The sequence below is a fragment of the Capra hircus genome, chromosome 2 (genome assembly GCF_001704415.2).
Source record: "Capra hircus breed San Clemente chromosome 2, ASM170441v1, whole genome shotgun sequence".
In the NCBI taxonomy this organism is placed as follows: domain Eukaryota; kingdom Metazoa; phylum Chordata; class Mammalia; order Artiodactyla; family Bovidae; genus Capra; species Capra hircus.
In genome coordinates, this window is record NC_030809.1 from 20,433,099 (window position 1) to 20,453,884 (window position 20,786).

The 20,786-nt window shown below is 44.8% G+C and overlaps 1 protein-coding gene across 3 annotated transcripts in view; it reads left to right on the forward strand.

Moving 5' to 3' along the window:
• COL4A4 (collagen type IV alpha 4 chain) overlaps positions 1–20,786 on the forward strand; it is a 146,338-nt gene that overhangs the window by 25,820 nt on the left and 99,732 nt on the right. For all 3 annotated transcript variants that reach the window (XM_018058850.1, XM_018058852.1, XM_018058849.1), the window contains exon 4: positions 1,133–1,210. In XM_018058850.1, coding sequence (XP_017914339.1) covers positions 1,133–1,210 — 78 coding nt within the window. The remainder of the gene's footprint in view (positions 1–1,132; positions 1,211–20,786) is intronic.

Genomic DNA, 20,786 nt, shown 5'->3' on the forward strand with positions numbered 1-20,786 from the left:
GTTCTGGCTGTCATTAAGGGTCTCTTTGTGGACACCATTCCTCTAGGACTATACTTTCATACTGAAGCGACTGAGGACTCGCCATGTACATAAGGAGGGTTTGTGAGAAAATGGGGCTGATTCTTCTCATAGGGGTGTGTGTGTGTGTGTGTGTGTGTGTGTGTGTGTAGGATGGGTTAAAGTTAAGAAAATATATGATCATGTTGTAATTTAACTTTCTAAACAGCGTGGTAGTGAAGCTAGCTTGAAGTGGGGAAAAGGCCCAAATTATTCAAGTTCAGAAGCTTTTGGTTTGAGAGAAATGTCAGAGGAGCCGTCTTGGGGTGTCAGCAAGCTGTAGGAGGAAGAGTTTTAATTCAAGTGCAAGACTGTGATGGCAGTGCTGACCCACGAGGGCCTCCCTGGGGGACGCATGCCCTAGCTGATCCTGGAGGTACAGGAAGAGAGTCTTGGAAGAAAACTCACTCTTATAATTTAAGTTAGACACCGTGGTATACGTGCGGTTTTCCCAGCTACATAGTTAACATTCTGAAATTGTTCACAACTTGGTAAACAAACTCTTACCAAGAGAGACAAATCATAGAAGTTTCTGGTTAAACATAAATGACTTCAAAGGAGGTCTTTAAAAAAAAATCCTAGCTCATGTAAACTTTTATCCTGCCCACATAATCATGAACTCTTTCAAAAAAAATTTTTTTAACTAATTATTTTTGAGTATAGTTGCTTTGCAATGTTTTATTAGTTTCTGCTGTACAGCACAGTGAATCAGCTATATGTATACATGTATCCCTTCTTTTTTTGGATTTCCTTCCCATTTAGGTCACCACAGAGCACTCAGTAGTTTCCTGAGCTATAAAGTATGTTCTCATTAGTTATCTATTTTATACATAGTATCAATAGCATATATATGTCAATCCCAAACTCCCAATTCATCACGTTGATTATCAAGCCACAGTGTAAGTTCTTTGCCTTTTTGTATATCAGTATTAGTCTTTTCAGAGACTCAGAGATAAAGCTATACTGTGAACATCTCATTAGTTAGAGAAACCAAGAGTGCTTGTTTTAATGTATATATCGTGTACCCAGCTAGGTGATGAATACTGGTCGACTAAATCAATGCTTCACTTTCTAGGGTGGAAAGAAGTTTATTGGTCTCTGTGGAGGAAGAGATTGCTCTCTTTGCCAGTGCTTTCCTGAAAAGGGATCTCGGGTGAGTCATGTACAATTCAGCATGGGTTGTGGGAGGGGAAAATGGGAAATTACTAATCAAAGGGCATAAAGATGAATTATGCAAGATGAATAAGCTCTAGAGATCTTCTACCCAGCATCCTATCCACTGTCATCAATACATTATTGTTGAATCAATTTGTACAGAAAGGGACCTGGTGTACACAGCCCATGCTGGGTCGCCATATCGATATTCATGTTTTAAAAGCACTAGTTGAGAAGTATTAATACTGTCGTGAGTTAAGAAAAAACCCGCTTAACTTTGTTGAAAGAAGTGTTTCTAGGCATTTGACTGCATGACTCTTGGACGTCTTTTATAACCTTGTGGAATAGTGTTCCGTAATCAAAGTGACAGTTGCATTCATCACATGCTTCGTATGTGCCAGGCACTGGTCTGACGTGCTCAAAGTGCTTTAGCTCAGCAATCCCTCACAATAACTCTCTTCCCATCTTATGGTACCATCTTTGCAGAGCCAAAGACATCAGCACAGAACAATTGAGCACCCTGCTCAAGTCCACCCAGGTGGACTCAAGTCCACAGTGCTTTTGATGACCACACTCGATTCTCTGTCCTGAGAGGCACAATAATAACCCTCTTGGTTATAGTATATGAGGTCGCTTGAACATTTATTTGTAAACCTCTCTCACATATCCTGACAGCAGCAGTTGGCAGGCACTAATTCACCTGTGCTGGGACTATTAGATCAAACCATCCCATTGGTTAAAAACACTCCCACCGAATTACAAGAAAAGAGTATATTTCAGAAGTTTTATACAATTTTGAGTCAGATCAGTGATTTTTGAAACGTGTCCAGATGGATCCAATAGGGCTGTGTGTGATGCTCAAAAAACACAATTCCATAAAGATCAGTCCACAAGGATCCAAAATATTACCTTTCTGAGAGAAAGGACCATATATTTCCCACACAGCATTGTTTTATCTTCACACAGTAGTCATCCAATATGTGTGTGGTTCCTTTGTCAACTCCTTTGCTATAAGCAGCTTCCTTGTTGAGCTTAAGTTATGGCAAATCCCTTTCTGCTTGAATTGGTTTGTTTCTTTTCCAATATATCACAACTTTTGGATCAGAATCATCTTGAGCTTTTTCTCCAGCCGCTTTTATGATTTATTTATTTTTTAAAGTCTTCATTGAATTTATTGTAGTATTGCTTCTGTTTAACGTTTTTATGGCCGTGAAGCACATGGGATCCTAGCTCCCCCATCCAGGGATTGATCCCGTACCCCCTGCATTGGAAGGTGAAGTCTTAACCACAGGACCACTAGGGACGTCCCGACGATAAAATCTGAAAACTGCATTTGCCAGAAAGCAAAGTTAGGACCCTAAAAACGAGCACTTTAAGAAATGCTTTAGCTCTTTTCATGTCAGTGGTCCCAATAGTCAGGAAAAAAGCCTGGTGTTTTTACAAGGTTGTCCATGTAAACGTGCCAAGATTGCAAGCCAAGATTTTAAGACCCCTGGAGCTTGAGGTCCAAGAGAAACGGAGGGATCAGCTCCATGGCAGGAATGGGATGGGAACACCACAGAACAGAGATGAGACAGGTAGGTGTGGTCCTCTGACTTAATGATGTTTGGAAACTTTTTTTTTTTACTGACACACCTGCATGTGGTGGTGCTTCTGGTTCCAGTCGTTCATAGGCCATGACTGCTTGATATCTACAATGCTTAGGACAGCCCCCCATCAAAGAACTATCCATCCTCAAATGCCAGCAGTGCCGAGGTTGAGAAATCCTGCTCTCAGTCCACAGCAGTTCTGAGGCCAGAGGATTATTATGTCCATTGGTCAATATAGGGAACCCTGGATTTCCAAGAGTTTTAAATAACTTGGTTATATGTGGAAGGGGTGGGTGTCCCTGGTGGCTCAAACAGTAAAGGGTCTGCCTGCAGTACAAGAGACCTGTGTTCGATCCCGGTGTCAGAAAAATCCCCTGGAGAAGGAAATGGTAACCCATTCCTGTATTCTTGCCTGGAGAATCCCATGGACAGAGGAGTGTGGTAGGCTGCAGTGACCTCCATGGGGTCACAAAGAGTCAGACACGACTGAGCAACTAACACTTTCACTTTCACTTTCACGTGGAAGGTCTCGGTCCCAGCATCTGCCCCGTGGTCCAGGAGAAGAGGATGGCACTTGGGTTCAAACGCCAGTTCTCATCCTAATATTCGGGAGCCCCCATGGCCACTTGAATCTACTCAAGCCTGGGTTCCCTTATATTTGCTCCCTTGATGCTTTGTCTTCTGTGTCCTTGGGCTGTGGAACCATCACAGGCATTTGCGTCCGTAGGGTATGTGCTGTCTCTGATCACCAGACCTTCAGCGAGGTGGGTCAGGAGGGCTCACAGGGGTGGGCCTCTGTCTTCGTGACCTGCTGTCTTTGTCCCAGTTTCTGGGTGGTCGAGAAGAGCTGTGTGCGGAACACCGGTCAACCTCTGCCCTTCCTGGCACAGATGGATCCCTGGTGATGGCTGCGAGGTGCTGGCGACGTTCTCCAGCTAGGAATTTGGGAGCGTGCCTTGTGCATAACTGGGAGGAGGTTTGGGAGGCGGCCAGCCAGTCTCACGCCATCTCTCCAGTCACCGCAGTGACAGCTCAAGGTGGGCGATAGAAACAGGAATAAGCTGAATTACGAGGGTTGAGGCACTTTCCAAGGTGGCACAGCCCCTGAGTGGAACAGCAGGGCCTTCCTAAGAGGGAAGTGATGCCTCTTCTGGCTGAATGGCTGACTGAGTGGTTTGTCCAGCCCCAAATCAAAGCTGTTGTGTCTATAGAAAGGGTTGGGGAGCCAAGCTGGGCGAGGGTTTCAGTGGAGACAGAAGCTAGGGTTTGAGGTGGAGTTGGGATGCATCTCTCTTCTCCAGTAGACCACATTTTGCCAGTCCTTCCTAAAGGAGATCAGTCCTGAGTGTTCACTGGAAGGACAGATGTTGAAGCTGAAACTCCAATTCTTTGGCCACCTGATGTGAAGAACTGACTCACTGGAAAAGACCCTGATGCTGGGAAAGAGTGAGGGCAGGAGGAGAAGGGGATGACAGAGGATGAGATGATTGGATGGCATCACTGACTCAATGAAGATGAGTGTGAGTAAACTCCATGAATGGTGATGGACAGGGAGGCCTGGCACGCTGCAGTCCATGGGATCTGGAAGAGTCGGACACGACCGAGCCACTGAACTGAACTGAACTGGGATGCATCTAAGGGCAGGAACCAAGGGGGTTCCCTCAGTCTCACTCCTGCATTGCTGGAGGTTCACAGTCCTGCCCCAACATGTGTTCTCATCAGTAGTCACCATCACCTCCCCTTGGACCATCTCCCACTGCACTAGCTGGGTCGCTCACTGTCCCTCAAACACAATCTAAATATTCCCACTCCTCTACCTTTTTAAAAAAAAATGATTATAGCGGTTTTTATTGTAATATTCATATATGATTATTATGGACCATTTAGATAATACTGAAAAACTTTTTGTTTGTTGTTGTTCAATCATTCACTCATGTCCAACTCTTTGCGACCCTATGGACTGCAGCACGCCAGGCTTCCCTGTTCATCACCAACTCCGGAGCTTGCTCAAACTCATGTCCATCGAGTCAGTGGTGCCATCCAACCATCTCATCCTCTGTCGCTCCCTTCTCCTCCTTCCTTCAATCTTTTGCAGCATCAGGGTCTTTTCCAATGAGTCAGCTCTAGAAGTAGCGTAATAAATCATCCAGGGATTCACGACCAGAAAGCAATAACAATATTTATTGATTTTATGACACATCCTCTCTGCCCTTTTCTGGGATGCCTTCCCACTTCCACTCACTCTCCATCTTTTCCGCCCTCCCTAGAGGAACTCAGGAAAGACTCTGCCCCCCACAAGGTCTCCTGCCTGGCCCCAGACAGTGCAGATGGCCCCCTAATGGCAACCTGGTTCCCTCTGGGATGCTTTCTGCACTCTGACCTATAGCTCTGGGTTCGACTGTCGATGTGTCTGACCCTCTTGATTAAATTGTAAGCATGTTCTCCTTACAAGTGGTTGTAAAGGACCCATGTAAAATGTTTATCCTGGTTCCTGGCTCGTAGCGGATGCTCTAGAAATATAAGTTGCCTCCATTAGTTTCTCCTCTTTGAGAGCTGAGAGTCATTTTTGGAGGTATTTCTTTGAGATGATCGCAGTAGATGGCACCTAATAGGTAGTTAACACACTTAAATCAGTAGCTTAAAATTCGGATTTGAGCCTGGACAGGATTTGGAAGTCTGAGCTGGTAGCCAGGGAACAAGCACCATGTATGTGGGAAGACCTGCCAAGTCCAAGGGAAATGGGAATAGAATTAGCAAGAAGTTTCTCCTCCGAGTCTTTCACACACAACGTGTAAACCCGTTAGTGAGCATCTCACCGAGTTTAGAGTTTTTGTCTTAACAACTCTATATCAGGTAGAACCAGAAATAAGCACTTTGGGCTACAGAAGGGAATGTGGCCACTGCTGTACTAAGATCTTTTGAAGGTTTAGTAGCATCCTGGAAAGACCTCGAGTCTGAGGGTAGGACACTGGGAATTACCGCTTTGGTTTTGAGGGGAGTTCAGAGCCCTCACCTGGGAAATAAGAGTTTGTACTAAAGGACTGGTCCTGTCCTCCTAACAGCCTATGGTTCTGTGATGTGGGCATGACTTTTCACATATGACAGTAACTTAATTGGCTTCTGAAGTATTTTGTGACTCTGCATATCATTTCCCCAAACCCCATTATAGTCCCTCTTTATGGATATTAATGACATAGCATTGGGCATGATATCAAATTATTCTTTATCAGTTTCAACGGGAAGATCTTCTGGAGGAGGAAATGAATGGCAACCTACTCCAGTATTCTTGCCTGGAGAATCCCCCAGACAGAGGAGCCTGGGGGGCTGCAGTCCATGGGGTCTCTATGAGTTGGGCATGACTGAGCGACTTCACTTTCACTTTTCACTTTCATCCATTGGAGAAGGAAATGGCAACCTACTCCAGTATTCTTGCCTGGAGAATCCCCCAGACAGAGGAGCCTGGCGGGCTGAAGTCCAAGGGGACATAAAGAGTTGGACATGACTGAGTGCAGCACAGCAGTTTCAAAGGAGAAATTGCTATGTTTTTTGATGGATGTCTTCTTGTAGGGAAAATTATATACGTGTTATCACAGACCAGGATGGAACCTTTTATAAGGTTGCTTTAGTAACTCACTTGATAATAAAGACATTTTCTATATTTTATTCCAGAAAAAATAATACTGTTTTCCATTCAAGGGAGTCTTGTAACTGTTAAGTCAATAGAACTTTATAGTTTGGTAGTTTTATACATTAGAAGGTCAAATGGCTTAAAACTTACGATCTGACTTGGTTTATTTTTGGTTTGGAAACCAAAATCACCCATTAGAAAACCAGTCTTTCTTTTGGGAATTATAAATCACCAAAATACATACAGGTATTTTTTCCTGCAGTCTCATTCACTTGTCCCTTCCACTCCTAAGAGCTTGCAGTCCATGATAAAAATGGAATTTCCTTGGGAAATTTTAGCTATTGTTAACGTTTTTCATTATCATTAAATGATTTGCACACAAAGTTCTAGAATTCCACCTTTTTATCACTCACGCAACTGTGTTCTAGTACACTCTATAACTGTAGCCTGATAAATGGTTCAGAGCAATTATTTTCATGTTCTCAAAGCTTGCGTAAGTCGATTATGTTACATTTTGATAGACGCAAATTCCAGTGACAGCAGAGAAGTTGGCAAATTTAGTCTGTCACTACCCCTTGGTGATTTGGTTCTGATGTCTTCTTTTTCTTGCTGCCTCTTTCCTCTCCGGGACCGACTCCCTAGCTCACTGTGTCCCTGCTGGAGAATCGTCTGGCATATGAGGTCTTATCTGAGCTGACACATGCAGGAGCCTTGAGGTGACAGCAGGGGACCTGAGTGAGGGGTCCCAGGAAGGGACCTCAGCTTTGGGGACTCTGTGGGGCTGAGTGGTCCTTTTGTCATGTAAAGGGATCAGCATTTAAAAAAAAAAACTATAGTGCTTAATAATTAAACAGATTTCCTGATAGAATGCAGCCTGCCACCTGCCAGCTTGTAACTGGTTTATCTGGTTAAAGTAGTTCCCCTTGTCATAAATATTAACGTTAAATTTTGAAGAATGGAAACATACAGAAGCTAAAAGTCTGAATCCTATATGTCAGTGCACGAGAATATTTCTGAACAGGGCATGGGAGACCTGGGGGGTAGAAGGGAGATATCATTTTATATCATTCGGCTTATTAATACTATCATTAATAGCCAATATCTATATAGAGGAATGGGGCTTCCCAGGTTATTCCAAAGAACCCGCCTGGCAATGCAGGAGACATAAGAGACGTGGGTTCGATCCCTGGGCTGGGAAGATCCCCTGGAGGAGGGTTTGACAACCTACTCTAGTATTCTTGCCTGGAGAATCCCATGGACGGAGTAGTCTGGCAGTCTAAAGTCCATAGAGTCGCAAAGAGTCGGACAGGAGGTGACTTAGCCCTCACGTATATAGAGGAATTGGAGAAGGCCATGGCATCCCATTCCTATGTTCTTGCCTGGAGAATCCCATGGAGAGAGGACTCTGGTGGGCTGCAGTCCATAGGGTTGCAAAGAGTCGGACTTGGCTTAGCAACTAAACAACCCAGAGGAATAACTCCAACTAATTAGCGTGGATTTCAGTATGCCGACGATCTCGCTCTCTAAACCCAACATTTGTGCTTGAAAAATGGAAAGCAAGCCTATATTTGCCTGCTACTTTTATTAAATAATTTGCCTCTATTATTTACCAAATGGGCTAACTGTATGAAACCTCATCAAGAAACCCCAGTGACGGGTTGGGTCTGAAGGTAGATTTTGGTATGTCTGCCCCGGTCAGTCACCTCATTAAACGGGCAGTGTTTTATAGCTGTGCCCTTGGTCTCCTGGGTGGAGTTCAATCCTGCGTGTGTGTGTGTGTGTGTGAGTGAGTGCGTGTGTGTGTGTGTTCGTGCACACGCTCAGTTCAGTCCGATAGCAACGATGATTGCTGAGCTCTGCGACCCAGCGTGAACCGTGGCCAGGCGGGCGCAGAGCTCAGCAAATGTGGGACTAGGCTGAACTCTAGAGCATCAAGGTCATTACCAAAGTGGAGTCGGCCTTGGTGGTGGTGGTAAGAAATAAGGTGCTTTTCAAGGCAGGGCATCTTCCACACAGGAACACGGGAGCAGACTTTGTGACTACAAGGACAGCTGTTTTGCACCAAGGTAGCATGTGACTAAATTAGTTAAAGTGAATTACAGAGTTTTTAGGAAAGAAAATTATATTTCTCCTTTCACATGCCATTTTCTATAAGTTGCTAAGAAATCCACAGGGAAACAGCTGTGTCTTCAAGTGCTGTGTTTTTTTTTTCCCACTCCTCTGTCACACATATGTGAATTTGCAAATCACTGTTATTAGCCATTCTTTCCATCTATGCCATAAAGAAGGCTGAGCACTGAAGAATTGATGCTTTAGAATTGTGGTGCTGGAGAAGACCCTTGAGAGTCCCTTGGACTGCAAGATCAAACCAGTCAATCCTAAAGAAAATCAACACTGAATATTCACTGGAAGGACTGCTGCTGAAGCTGAAGCTCCAATCCTTTGGCCTTTGAATCCTGATTCGGAGAGCTGATTGACTGATGCTGGGAAAGATTGAAGGCAGGAGGAGAAGGGGGCAACAGAGGGTGAGATGGTTGGATGGCATCACTGACTCAATGGACATGAGTCTGAGCAAACCGGGGAAGGACAGGGAAACCTGGCGTGCTGCAGTCCATGGAGTTTCAAAGAGTCAGATACGACTGAGTGACTGAACAATGGCAACAACGATTTCTTTCATTCATTCAGCAAACAGCCACTGAGCATTCACCATGTGCCAGGCATCTGAGGAGGCTGTGAGGCCTTGGGGGTAAAGAGGTGGGTCCCTGTGGCCCGGAGCTGGGAGTCCATATAGCAAGACAGACTCACCTTCCAGCCGTTCCTCCTGGGTGCCTGATGAGTGCCAGATGTGGGGTGGTCTGGGTGTTTCAGATGCATCAGGGAAAAGAATAGACGAAGACCCTTTCTTCCTCCCTGGGTGGATAATCTAGTGCCCTAACTTGATTTTGCACAGAAGCCTATATGTGCATGGTGGACGGTGCCAGGATATCTTGGACCTGGTGGAAACAGAGGTCACCCAGCGATGGCCTAGGGGAAGCATGGCGTGTTCTCCCCGTAGCAGGATGGAGACCCATTCTCTGCCTCTTCCAGCCCCGGCTTGTGGCTACATCACTTCAGCCTCTGCCTCCATACCTTCTCCCCTGCGTGTCTGGACCAAATCTTCCTCCATGTCCCTCTTATAAGGATACATGTAATGGCCTCTAGGACCCACCTGGATAACACAGAACAAAAACCATCCTCTCAAAATCCTTAGGTTTATTACATCTTTTGCCACCCAAGGCGATATCAACAGGTTCCAGGCTTAGGGCATAAACGTATCTTTTTGTGGCCACACTTCAAACCACTGTAAGTGTTTGGGCAGAGACAGCAGCCCCTACTTAGGCCCTGAAGTGAGAAGGAGATGGGCAGGCGTGTTGGATGGGCCACGAGGTGGCCAGCAAGGTTTGATCATGTAGGTGAGGGAGCGAGTGGTAAGGGATGCAGTTGAGAAACCAGATATGTATGGGTTATCCTGAAGGATAGGAAAGGCTTTGAAAGATGTTCGGAGGAGTAGACACAGGTTGGATTTATGTTATAAGAACATGCTGGCTGCTCTTGCGAGGATATAGTGAAGGTGATGAGGGGTGGGGAGAATTATTAGGGAAAACCTGTCAGGAGGCTACTGTAGTCGCCCTGGTGGGAGGTCATGGTGGCTCAGCAAAGGGGCAAACATGGAGGGGAAGAGCGTGGGTGTTGAGAATATTCGGGAGGCAGATGGGTAGGAAGGAGGAGACTCCAGGTGGGGCAGGGAGCACACGGGACACCCTGGGGTGATGTGAACAGCTGTGTGGACGGAGGCGGGTGGCCGAGGAGCACACGTAAAGGGATGATCATGAGTCCACTTTGCATACTGATATGTGGCCGGGGCTCAGAAGAGAGTCTGGGCTAGGGAGGGAAACAGAGGATACTCAGAGCTGGAGGTGCCTGACTCCAGGGAGGTGGGCAAGCCCAAGAGAGAGTGGCAAGAGGTCAGGGCAGCCCAGCAGAGCTGCAGAAGGAGGAAGGGGGCCCAGCACTGGAGACTCAGGAGAGGGAGAAGGATGGGAATGGCCAGGGGCAGGGACCCCTGGAGAGCAGAGGAGAGAAAGAGAGACACCTGGATTCAAGCTCCTCGAGTGGCATTCCAGGAGCTCTCGGCGCTGCCTGGTGCATTCCCATAGCAACTGAAAAACCAGATATGGGTTATCCTAAAGAATAGGAAAGGCTTTGAAAGATGTTCGGAGGAGTAGACACAGGTTGGATTTATGTTATAAGAACATGCTGGCTGCTCTTTGGAGAATATAGTGAAGGCAATGAGGGGCAGGGAGAATTATTAGGGAAAACCTGTCGGGAGGCTACTGCACCCTGGCGGGAGGTCTGGGCTGGAGACCATTGTACCTGGAGGGGTACGAGGCTGGGCTAATGTTACACCATTACTGAAGATGGGAAAACCAGTGTTCCATGACCTGGATCAAGGGATGACCTAATTATTTTTTTAAATTGAACTATAGTTGATTTACAGTGTTTCAGGTGTATAGCAAAGTGATTCAGTTACACACACACACACACACACACACACACACACACACACACACATTCTTTTCTAAACATGCTACTGAAGATAGTTCCCCATGCTGTATAGTAGGTGGGTGACCTTATTTATCATTCAGTAGCAAAGCCATGTCTTCTAGTTCTCAGTACAGCATTTTTTCCCATTGCATCAAGCTTCCTCTTAAAGAAACAACTTTTTTCTTTTATTTCTGATCTATATTATATGAGGTGAGGAATGTTCACTAAACTTATTGTGATTTCATGATGTATGTGAGTTGAATCATTACGCTGTCCATCTTTTAAAAAAAATCTGGCTCTGCCGCTCTGCATGCAGGATCTTAATTCCCTCACCAGGAAAGGAACTGAGATCCTGGGAATCCCCTTTCTTCCAGTTTTAATGATATACTTGATACCGCACTGTGTAAGTTTAAGATGTTAATTCCCATGGGGAATTAACCTGTCTGTCCACTGGTTAGGGCTTTGCACTTTTGCCGCCACGGGCCCAAGGGAACTAAAATCCCACAAACTTTGAGGTATGGCCCTCCAAAAAAAACTGGAAAAAAAATGATACAAAAATACAGCCTATTTATCAAATTAAAAGACATTAATAAATGAATTTTACATGATTTGGAAGGACACATTATTGTCTTGCTTATATTAATGAAAAAATAAATAATATTCATTTAACCTCCATTAAAATTTTTTTTAAAACAGCTGAAAATCCTGAGTCAGTGATATTATAGACTTAACTGACCAATTTTTTCCTTTATTGAATGAGGTGAACTTAAGGCACAAGAAAACACTTGCCATTGCAGTCCGGTCTCCTTGGACTGTCTACTCTTTGAGTAACACCTTTTTTGTTGTTGTTATTTATCTTATGATCCTCCTATATCTCCAGCAGTTGTTTCATTTGCAATAGAGAAGGACCTTGGAGGCACCCCTAAAGGGTTTAGGCTGCACATTGAGGCCTAGTTGAGCTTTAAGTGATGTTATAGTGCCACCTAGTGGCATAGTTTTTGAAACACAGTCAAGAATTTAAAAGACAGGGTTGCTGGCAAACTCTTCTTTGTTAATTTTGATTATAAATAAGTGCTTGAGTGTATATTTAATTATACCGTGGAAGGCAGTGGCCAAGGTGGGCTGGGGGTGGTTTTATTACACAGATTCCTGGTCCCAGTAATCTTACTGGACGACATCACCCCAAGTAGATATTAAAGTAACATGCATGAAACAATAATGAGAAATAAGTGCTAAGCTTATGTGGGTGTTAATTGTTTGAAGGTGGATATGAGAGTTTATACAAGAGTGAGGTTGAAAAGGACTGTAGTGAAAAGGGAAGCAGCAACTTTGAAGTCGGGTGTGACTCTGCTTCTCCAGGTGGTAGCCAAGTGGCCTTCATCTCTCTGAGCCTGGGCTTCCTCATTTGGGGAAGAAAAAGTAGATGTAGGATGACTTTGCACTCTAAGGATGTAAGGATTCCATGCGAGGAAGGCATAGTACTTTTCCAGGGACCAGAATGGGGTGAGTGCTCTGTGAGGGGTGTCCCAGCATCGTCATCATTGTTGTCATCATAATTTGGGTTGGGGGAAGGTTGAATCTGAGCTACAGGGCTCAGATACCAAGGCTGCTATTCCTTCAGGCAAAGAGAATGCACAAATGTGACTGGAGCAGAGGATGTGGGTGCAGGCCCTTAGGGACCATGGTTTGCTGGCGTGGAGGAGGATGGGCTGTGCTCATTGCAGTGTTGACGGAAGCAAGGACACAACATAGGGAAGACTGAGGGTTAGTTGACATTGGTAGGTGCAAGTGAGGGGGAGATTGGACTTAGGGAAGCAGGGGAGGCTGGTGCTTGGGTAGCCCACGTGGATGACCAGACTGTGACCCAGGGTCCAGAGGGACAGACATCTGAGAATTAATTCAGGGAAAGAAGTGATAGGCTTGGTCTTGGGAGAAGGAGGGATAGAGGGTCAGCAAAGCTGACAGCTGGGTCACCACCCAGCTTAGCTGGTGGAAGAAACCCAAGTTGCTGTCTGCTGAGTCAGGGAGGAAAAAGGCAGGAAAACCAGTCTGGGCGTGGTGAGCTCAGCTTCTGACATGATGAGTGTGAATGTACAGGGAAGAAGATTCAAGAAAGTTCCTACAGAACAGTCAGAGATACAGGATGGGACTAGGAAATTAGATTTGAGAACAGAAAAATAGAGGTCTTTAACTAATTTGATGAGCACTGTTATATGTGGACTTTCCTCATTTATATAGGAATAATAATCCACTGTCCTCAGTGCTGCTGGTTGGCTTAAATGAAGTAATATATGGACACCCCAGGTGCATAACCAAGCTTAATAAATACCTTCCCCTTCCTGCGACACTTTTGATGATCAATGTCGTGGTCTTATTGGCCAAGAGTGATTTGGAAATTTATGTGTAAACAGTGTAATAAAAGGCTTTCCAGATGGCTCAGTGGTAAAGAATCTGCCTGCCAATGCAGGAGATCAGGAGAGGTGGGTTCAGTCCCTGAGTCCGGAAGATCCCCTGGAGAAGAAATTGACAATCCGCTCCAGTGTTCTTGCCTGGAAAATTCCAAGCAAAAACAGGGGAGCCTGGCAGGCTACAGTCCATGGGGTTGCAAAAGAGTTGGACACAGCTTAGTGACTTCACTTTCATTTTTACTTTCTGGCTCAGACGGTAAAGTGTCTGCCTACAGTACGGGAGACCTGGGTTCAATCCCTGGGTTGGGTAGATCTCCTAAGGAAATGGCAACCCACTCCGATATTCTCACCTGGAAAATCCCATGGATGGAGGAGCCTGGTGGGCTACAGTCCATGGGGTCGCAAAGAGTCGGACACGACTGAGTGACTTCACTTTCACGTTAGTGACTAAACAACAGTATAATGAAAGCACCTTTCTTGTTTGTTCATTCATTCCATTCACTCAGGGTTCTTGCGCGGATTCTCCGATTCTAAAGGAGCAAGAAGTAGTGGCAGAAAAAGTGTGATTGTGTGTGCATCTGCCGTTGTCTTCCTGCAGCTGTTTCTCCCAGTCCTCACACTGCTCAATAGACGGAGGATTTCTTTTTTTAAAAATTTATTTTAAGTAAAATTACTTTCCAATATTGTGGTGGTTTTTGCCATACACCACATGAATCAGCCATGGGTGTACATATGTTCCTCCATTCCTCTTAGGGTTTGCTTCCCAGAAGCAAGCAGACCAGTGGTAGCCCAAAAGGCTGATTTGAAGATTTAGGTGTTAAAATGCACATATCGTCTTCTCTGTTGGTCTCGTGTACTAAATGTTGTGAAATAAAGGTAGTTTGATCCTAGCCCAGCTCAAGAGACGCATCTGACACGGACGGTTAATGAGGGGGAATCCTAAAGGAATGCTCTGGCCTCCGAGAGCCAGGCAGGCGTGGGAGCCAGTGTCCACTCCGATCGCCTTCAGCCTTTATTTGTTCAGCTGGCCCGAGAGCCCGGTGCGGCTGCAGCCGCAGTGGGGAGGCGCGTGAATGGGTCTGATGACTCGGCGTCCGGCTGGCCTTTGGGTAGAAAGCCATGGCCTGGCGGCTTCCCATGGCATGCCAGAGCTTCCTCGGCTGTCAGGCCGATTGTCCTTTCTGGATTCAGTGAATCCTTTTTCTGACTTCACCGTCTCTCACTGAAGGTCATAAACCGCAGAGGCAATTCCAGACCCACAGTAGCAAAAAAAAGAAAGAAAAAACAGAAAAAATGCAGGGATCCTACCTCTGACAGCCAGCCATTCATTCCCTTGGGCATTTTTTTCTTTTCGCTACAGTGACTGAAATGCAATGATCCATTGCCTAGCATGGGTGAAAGGTGCAGGGGTAGGAGTGGAATATTTCTTAAAAAAAAAACCCAAAACTCCTTTTTTTAAAGATGCAAAATTCTTGTGATTATTTAATGATTCTGTAGTTACAGAAGTGTCTTGTCTTGTTCAATCGCTAAGTTGCATCCGACTCTTTAAACCCCATGGACTGCAGCACCGTTCTTCACCATCTCCTAGAGTTTGCTCAGATTCATGTCCACTGAGTCAGTGATGCTGTCTAACCATCTCATCCTCTGTCATCCCCTTATTTATGTCTATTCATTGTGAAGTTAATTTTAGTGTTGCCTGATAAATTAGTAAGCTCAACTCTTTACTTTTAAACATGTTTTTTTTCCTTTTATTGATCCCTTCTTTTATATGAAATGTTCCCTTGGTGTCTCTAATTTTCTTGGAGAGATCTCTAGTCTTTCCCATTCTGTTGTTTTCCTCTATTTCTTTGCATTGATCGCTGAGGAAGGCTTTCTTACCTGTTCTTGCTATTCTTTGGAACTCTGCATTCAGATGCTTATATCTTTCCTTTTCTCCTTTGCTTTTTGCTTCTCTTCTTTTCACAGCTATTTGTAAGGCCTCCTCAGACAGCCATTTTGCTTTTTTGCATTTCTTTTCCATGCAGATGGTCTTGATCCCTGTCTCCTGTACAATGTCATGAACCTCTGTCCATAGTTCATCAGGCCCTCTATCTATCAGATCTAGGCCCTTAAATCTATTTCTCACTTCCACTGTATAATCATAAGGGATTTGATTTAGGTCATACCTGAATGGTCTAGTGGTTTTCCCTACTTTCTTCAATTTAAGTCTGAATTTGGCAATAAGGAGCTCATGATCTGAGCTACAGTCAGCTCCTGGTCTTGTTTTTGTTGACTGTATAGAGCTTCTCCATCTTTCGCTACAAAGAATATAATCAATCTGATGAAGTGATTTAATGAAAGTAGAATTATTCCATCACTGTGGATAAATGATTTACTCAGATTAGATAAACTCACAATGACTATTTCAAATACTGGTGCTTAGGAAGTTTTCGTGCACGGCTTTCTGGCATATTTAATACTGGCATACAAGGTTTTAGAGTATTTTTTAAGATGTATTCCGTAGTGAGACAACAATTAAGAGGAAAAAACAGCACAGCATGTAGAACAAAATGCAAAGTCCATCCTAGAGAAAGGAGGCCTTTGATGCTCTCTGTTCGTTTTTCCGCTTGCACGCTGGGGGTGTATGTGCAGTTTAGTGTGGTTGAAGGAAGACCCCTATGTCAGATCTCAGCAACCACAGACACCGACAGGGCAGCGTTCAGGGCCACTGCTCTGCTCAGCCCGGGTGGAGTCATCTCAGGTCCCCATCCCTACTCTCAGCCACTTCCGGGGACAGCAATTCAGAGCCAGGAGAAAGCAGATCCTTTACAGTCTTCCCTTGGGTTGGGTGGTGGATCTGACCACGTGATTTTGTTAAGTATCGTTCTCTGCTTTTCTTGCATCATGGCTTCGGGGACCTAGACTCTGTCTGCCAGGAGCTCTGGTTGGTGGATGTGGGGCTGGGGACACACAGACAAAGAGGTGATCAGAGGCGTGGACGGGGAGTGTCATTACACAGGCATCCTGGACAAGCATCTCATTCTGAAGGGTGTGGGGTAAGGGTAGCGGACAGTGGGGTTTTTCCAGGGGAGGAGTGAGAGATGACTTGGGGGGTATGGCAGGGGTGCTTCAGGGACAGGACACAGAAGTCTGCGAAAGAACAGAGCTTGACATCCCTTCAGGGATGTCAGTGTGACCGATCAGGGCTGGGGAGGTAGCAAAAGGGAGGGACAGAAAGTTTAATACTACAGATTACCATCGCTCGAAGTATTTCTGTTTAAGGGTGTTTTAGCTGGTGTGTTCTCAATCAGGACACATTTCTATATTGAATGCAATTTTATCATTCTTGCCACTGTGCTCAATATTTCCACTCCTTTTCCTTTTCTCTCCAAAGTTCCATTAGTGGCTTGGACTCGGCATCGAGTGTCTAAAACGAAATACATTAAAGAGAATTATAGCCAGTGAGTTGGCTGTCCTTTCTGTTCCCCTTTTCTGTCCAGACATGCATTTTGTTGTTTTTAGATCATAGGTTATTGTAAAGTACAGTGTTCACAATAGATAATTTAGAACTTTTTGTGTGAATGATATGTAAGACAGATAATTTCCAAACTTAATGAAAAAGCAGTTATTTCCTGAGCCTTATGGTAATTAATCAAAACCAACTGAGATTAAGTAACACGTAGAAAAGGTCAGCTGAAGTCACTATTTATGCTGACACTTAGACTGTAGTTTAGAAATTGTATAATATCTAGAGTAAATAGATATGGCCTCAAAGTGCCCTAAATGGTCGGTGCCCATGTGATTAGATTTTATATTTTATTGTTGTCTTTTCTGTTACACTTATGTATACATGTAAGCTTTCTTGAAAATTCTAAGCTTATAGTATTTTTATGGGTGCTCAAGGACTAGCAGCTATTCTAATGATAATGAAAATGTATGAAGAGAAGGGAAAGTACAAATAAAGTATGATTTTGACTTGTAAAATGTAGGCAGATGTAAAAGGTTGTCAATAATGAAAAAAGGAGTGAGGAAGAAAGCATAGAGTCCAGGGTCAGCTTGGTGTTAGGGGATTGGCTGAGTGGACAGACCCCATTTTCAGTCCTGTGGATCATTCACAGGGACAGATAAGTTATGGAAGTTCGCTTAAGTGGTGCCCAGGCAGTGGCAGCTCCAGCTTGGGCTTTAAGTAGTTTCAACAGGATGCACTCTGTTTATCTTGTGGGGGTTGAGCACATGAGGAGCTCTGGGGCTCATGCTCAGGGCTGGGGCCCGTGACTGGCCCTGCTTTCAAGAGGGTGGCTGCCTAACAGAACAGTCTCACTCGCCCCCTTGTGGGATTTCATTCATAGGATTCCTGAGATTGGGTCACCAGAATGGTGCTTATACATTGATTTCAGATGATTCAAATTTTTATGTAGATGGGACTGTTCAAAAAGTCTTTTTCCCTGGGCCCCACATACCTATGGCTGACTCTACCTACATTCTTGTGCAGGGTCCTGTGCACACTGGTGGTTTTTGTTATTCAGTCACTAAGTCATGTCTGACTCTTTGCAACCCCATAGACTGTAGCCCCCCAGGCTCCTCTGTGCATGGGATTCTCCAGGCAAGAATACTGGAACAGGTAGTCATTCCCTTCTCCAGGGGATCTTCCCAATCCAGGGATTGAATCTGAATCTCCTGCACTGGAGGCAGGTTCTTTACCATTGAGCCACCCGGGAAGCCCCATGCATGCTTGGAGCTGAGCACTAATGATTCAGAATTGCCCAGAGATTTAAGAGATCTGATCTGAGCAGATCTCCCCTGAAATCCACTCAGCTTTTCTCTCCACAGATCAAGACTTCACTTGTTCACTGAATGCAGTTATCCAGGTTGTCTGGTGGGGAAAGGGGAGATTCAATGACTTTTCTTAAATATTTGGAAAATTTTTAGAAAACACACAAAAAAATGGCAGATGAACAGTCTGACTTCAGATGGATCCAGAGTGTTTTCAGACTGTAGTGAAATAGAGCACAGACTCTGAAGCTGTTAGACAACACAGCTGGACATGTGTGTGCACAGTACATGGTGTCATGTGGCCAGATCACCCCGCACTGGCGAAATCACTGTTATAAACTTCTCATTAAAAAGCTTCTCTTTACCTCATATAGAGGTGTTATCATAAGACTGCAAAGTGAGTTATTTTAACAAAACATTTGAATCTAAGATACTCTCTGCTCACATCAAATTATAGACAGAGATTGAATGCGGAGGCTGGAAGTATCATTTAGAAACCCTGACTTGAGAGTCTTAAGTTCATTCAAAGAGCCTCATTATTCCCATACATTGGTTATTTTATAAAAATAAATTTGAAGTGTAAAATCAAGGAATATGTCATAAACATTGCATTTGATAGCATTCCTTTTTTGCAAAGTTCAAAAATCACTTTCCAGGGTCCAGGAAGGGTATTTCTGGAGTGGATGGATGGTCAGGCTGGACCACCAAGCCTGAGCGCATAGTTACCACCCCACGAACCCTTCATTCATTCATTCATTCCTGAGCCAAAGGCCATGGCAGCTGGTAGATAGAAGACTTAAATGGTGAGCAGATGTCTCCACCCTCATGGTAGTAGTATCTCATTGGAGAGCAGACAACGAACTGATGAGCAAATACATAATTGTAAAACTGTGAGGGACTTCCCTGGTAGTTGAGTGGTTAAGACTCTAATGCAGGGGGTGCAAGTTTGATCCCTGGTCAGGGAACTAAGGTCCCACAGGCTGTGCGGAAGGGCCAAAAGTTAAAAAAAAAAAATGTGAAATGCTAAGATCTTAAGAAAGAAGTAGACAGAGTGCCCTGCTGGAGACTAATGGGGCTGTGGATGAACTGAGAATCCTCCTTCACTGGTGGCGGTTCAGGAGAGACTCACGTCATGTGCAGATCTAGAGAAAGGGCCTTTGAGGAAGTTCTTGCACCCAGGCCCTGGGACAGATAAGAGCAGCGTGGCGGACGCGGTGAGTGTGGGGCAGGCACAGCCCAGGAGGCAAGGGAATCTGGGCCACACTCTGTGAGGCTGGAAGGTGAGGAGCACAGGGTTTATTTTGCTTGCAGTGGGAAGGCAAGGAGAACTTGAAAAGCAGGGCCATGCCGTGATCTGATTTCTGCTTTAATGTCACTTGGAGAAAGGCCAGGAGCGGGTAAAAGGAAGCTGGAGAACCATTTGGGAGCCTAGAGTGCAGGTCTCGCTGATGCTGGCTGCACCAGTGTGGCAGCCAGGCAGAAGACAGTGAGGTGGGGGAGGTTTCAGATCTCTTTTGGAAGTGAAATGGCTAGGAATTGAGCATGGGTTAAATGTACTGTGGGAGAAAGAGGAATAGCAAGGGTGATCCCTAATTTTCTGGAGCTGGAGAAGGTGAATGGAAGATCAGATCTGGGGAGAAAAATTAGAAGTTCTATTTTTTATTTTTTTTAAGCTGGAGGTACCATTGTATTTGGGGCTTCCCTGGTGGCTCAGATGGTAAAGAATCTGCAATGCAGGAGACCTGGGTTTGATCCCTGGGTCAGGAAGATCCCCCCTGAAGAAGGGAATGGCTACCCACTCCGGTATTCTTGCCTGGAGAATTCCATGGACAGAGGAGCCTGGAGGGTTACAGTCTGTGGGGCCACAAAGGCATGACTGGGTGACCAGCCACAACAACCATTGTATTCAAGGAGATGTCAAGGAGGAAGCTAGATATGATCATCTGGAAACTGATCAGAGAAACTGATGCTGAGATATATCAACCTGCCTACTTCAGAATAGAAAGAGCTGTGAGATTCGCTGTGGTGTCTGAACATTGCATTCATGGCATCGGTGCATCTAAATGCAAAGGGGAACAGGCTTAAAGAGAGCAGAGCTTTCCTCTTCTTTGTCCCAGAGATATTCCCACTGTGTGTTCAGGGGGAGAGCTGCGTTCCTGAAACTTCTTTGCCTAAAAAAAAAAGGTGATATTTTCATTCATGGAAAGGAAGTTAGATTGCATAAAAGTAATGTGATGTGGAGAGCCAGCTTCCAAATTAGGGATAAGAGAGCAGATAAAATCAGCTAGAAAAGAAATGTTTCTCTCTAAAAAGGCAGACAAATCATTAGTCATTTGAAGGAAATGAAAGATCTGGCAGTTTTTCCTCACTCTTGTGTCACTAACATAATGTTAATGAGACTTCATTTAAAAATTACTTTCTTCAGGGGACTTCCCTGATGGTCTCCTTGTGATGCCGGGGACGTGGGTTCGATCCCTGGTTGGGGAACTAGGATCCTACATGTCACAACTACTGAGCTCGTGTGCCACGACTGGAGAGTCCATGCACGGCAACTAAAACACGATGCAGCTAAATAAATTTTTAATTTTCAATGACAGAATGAAAAGAATAAGA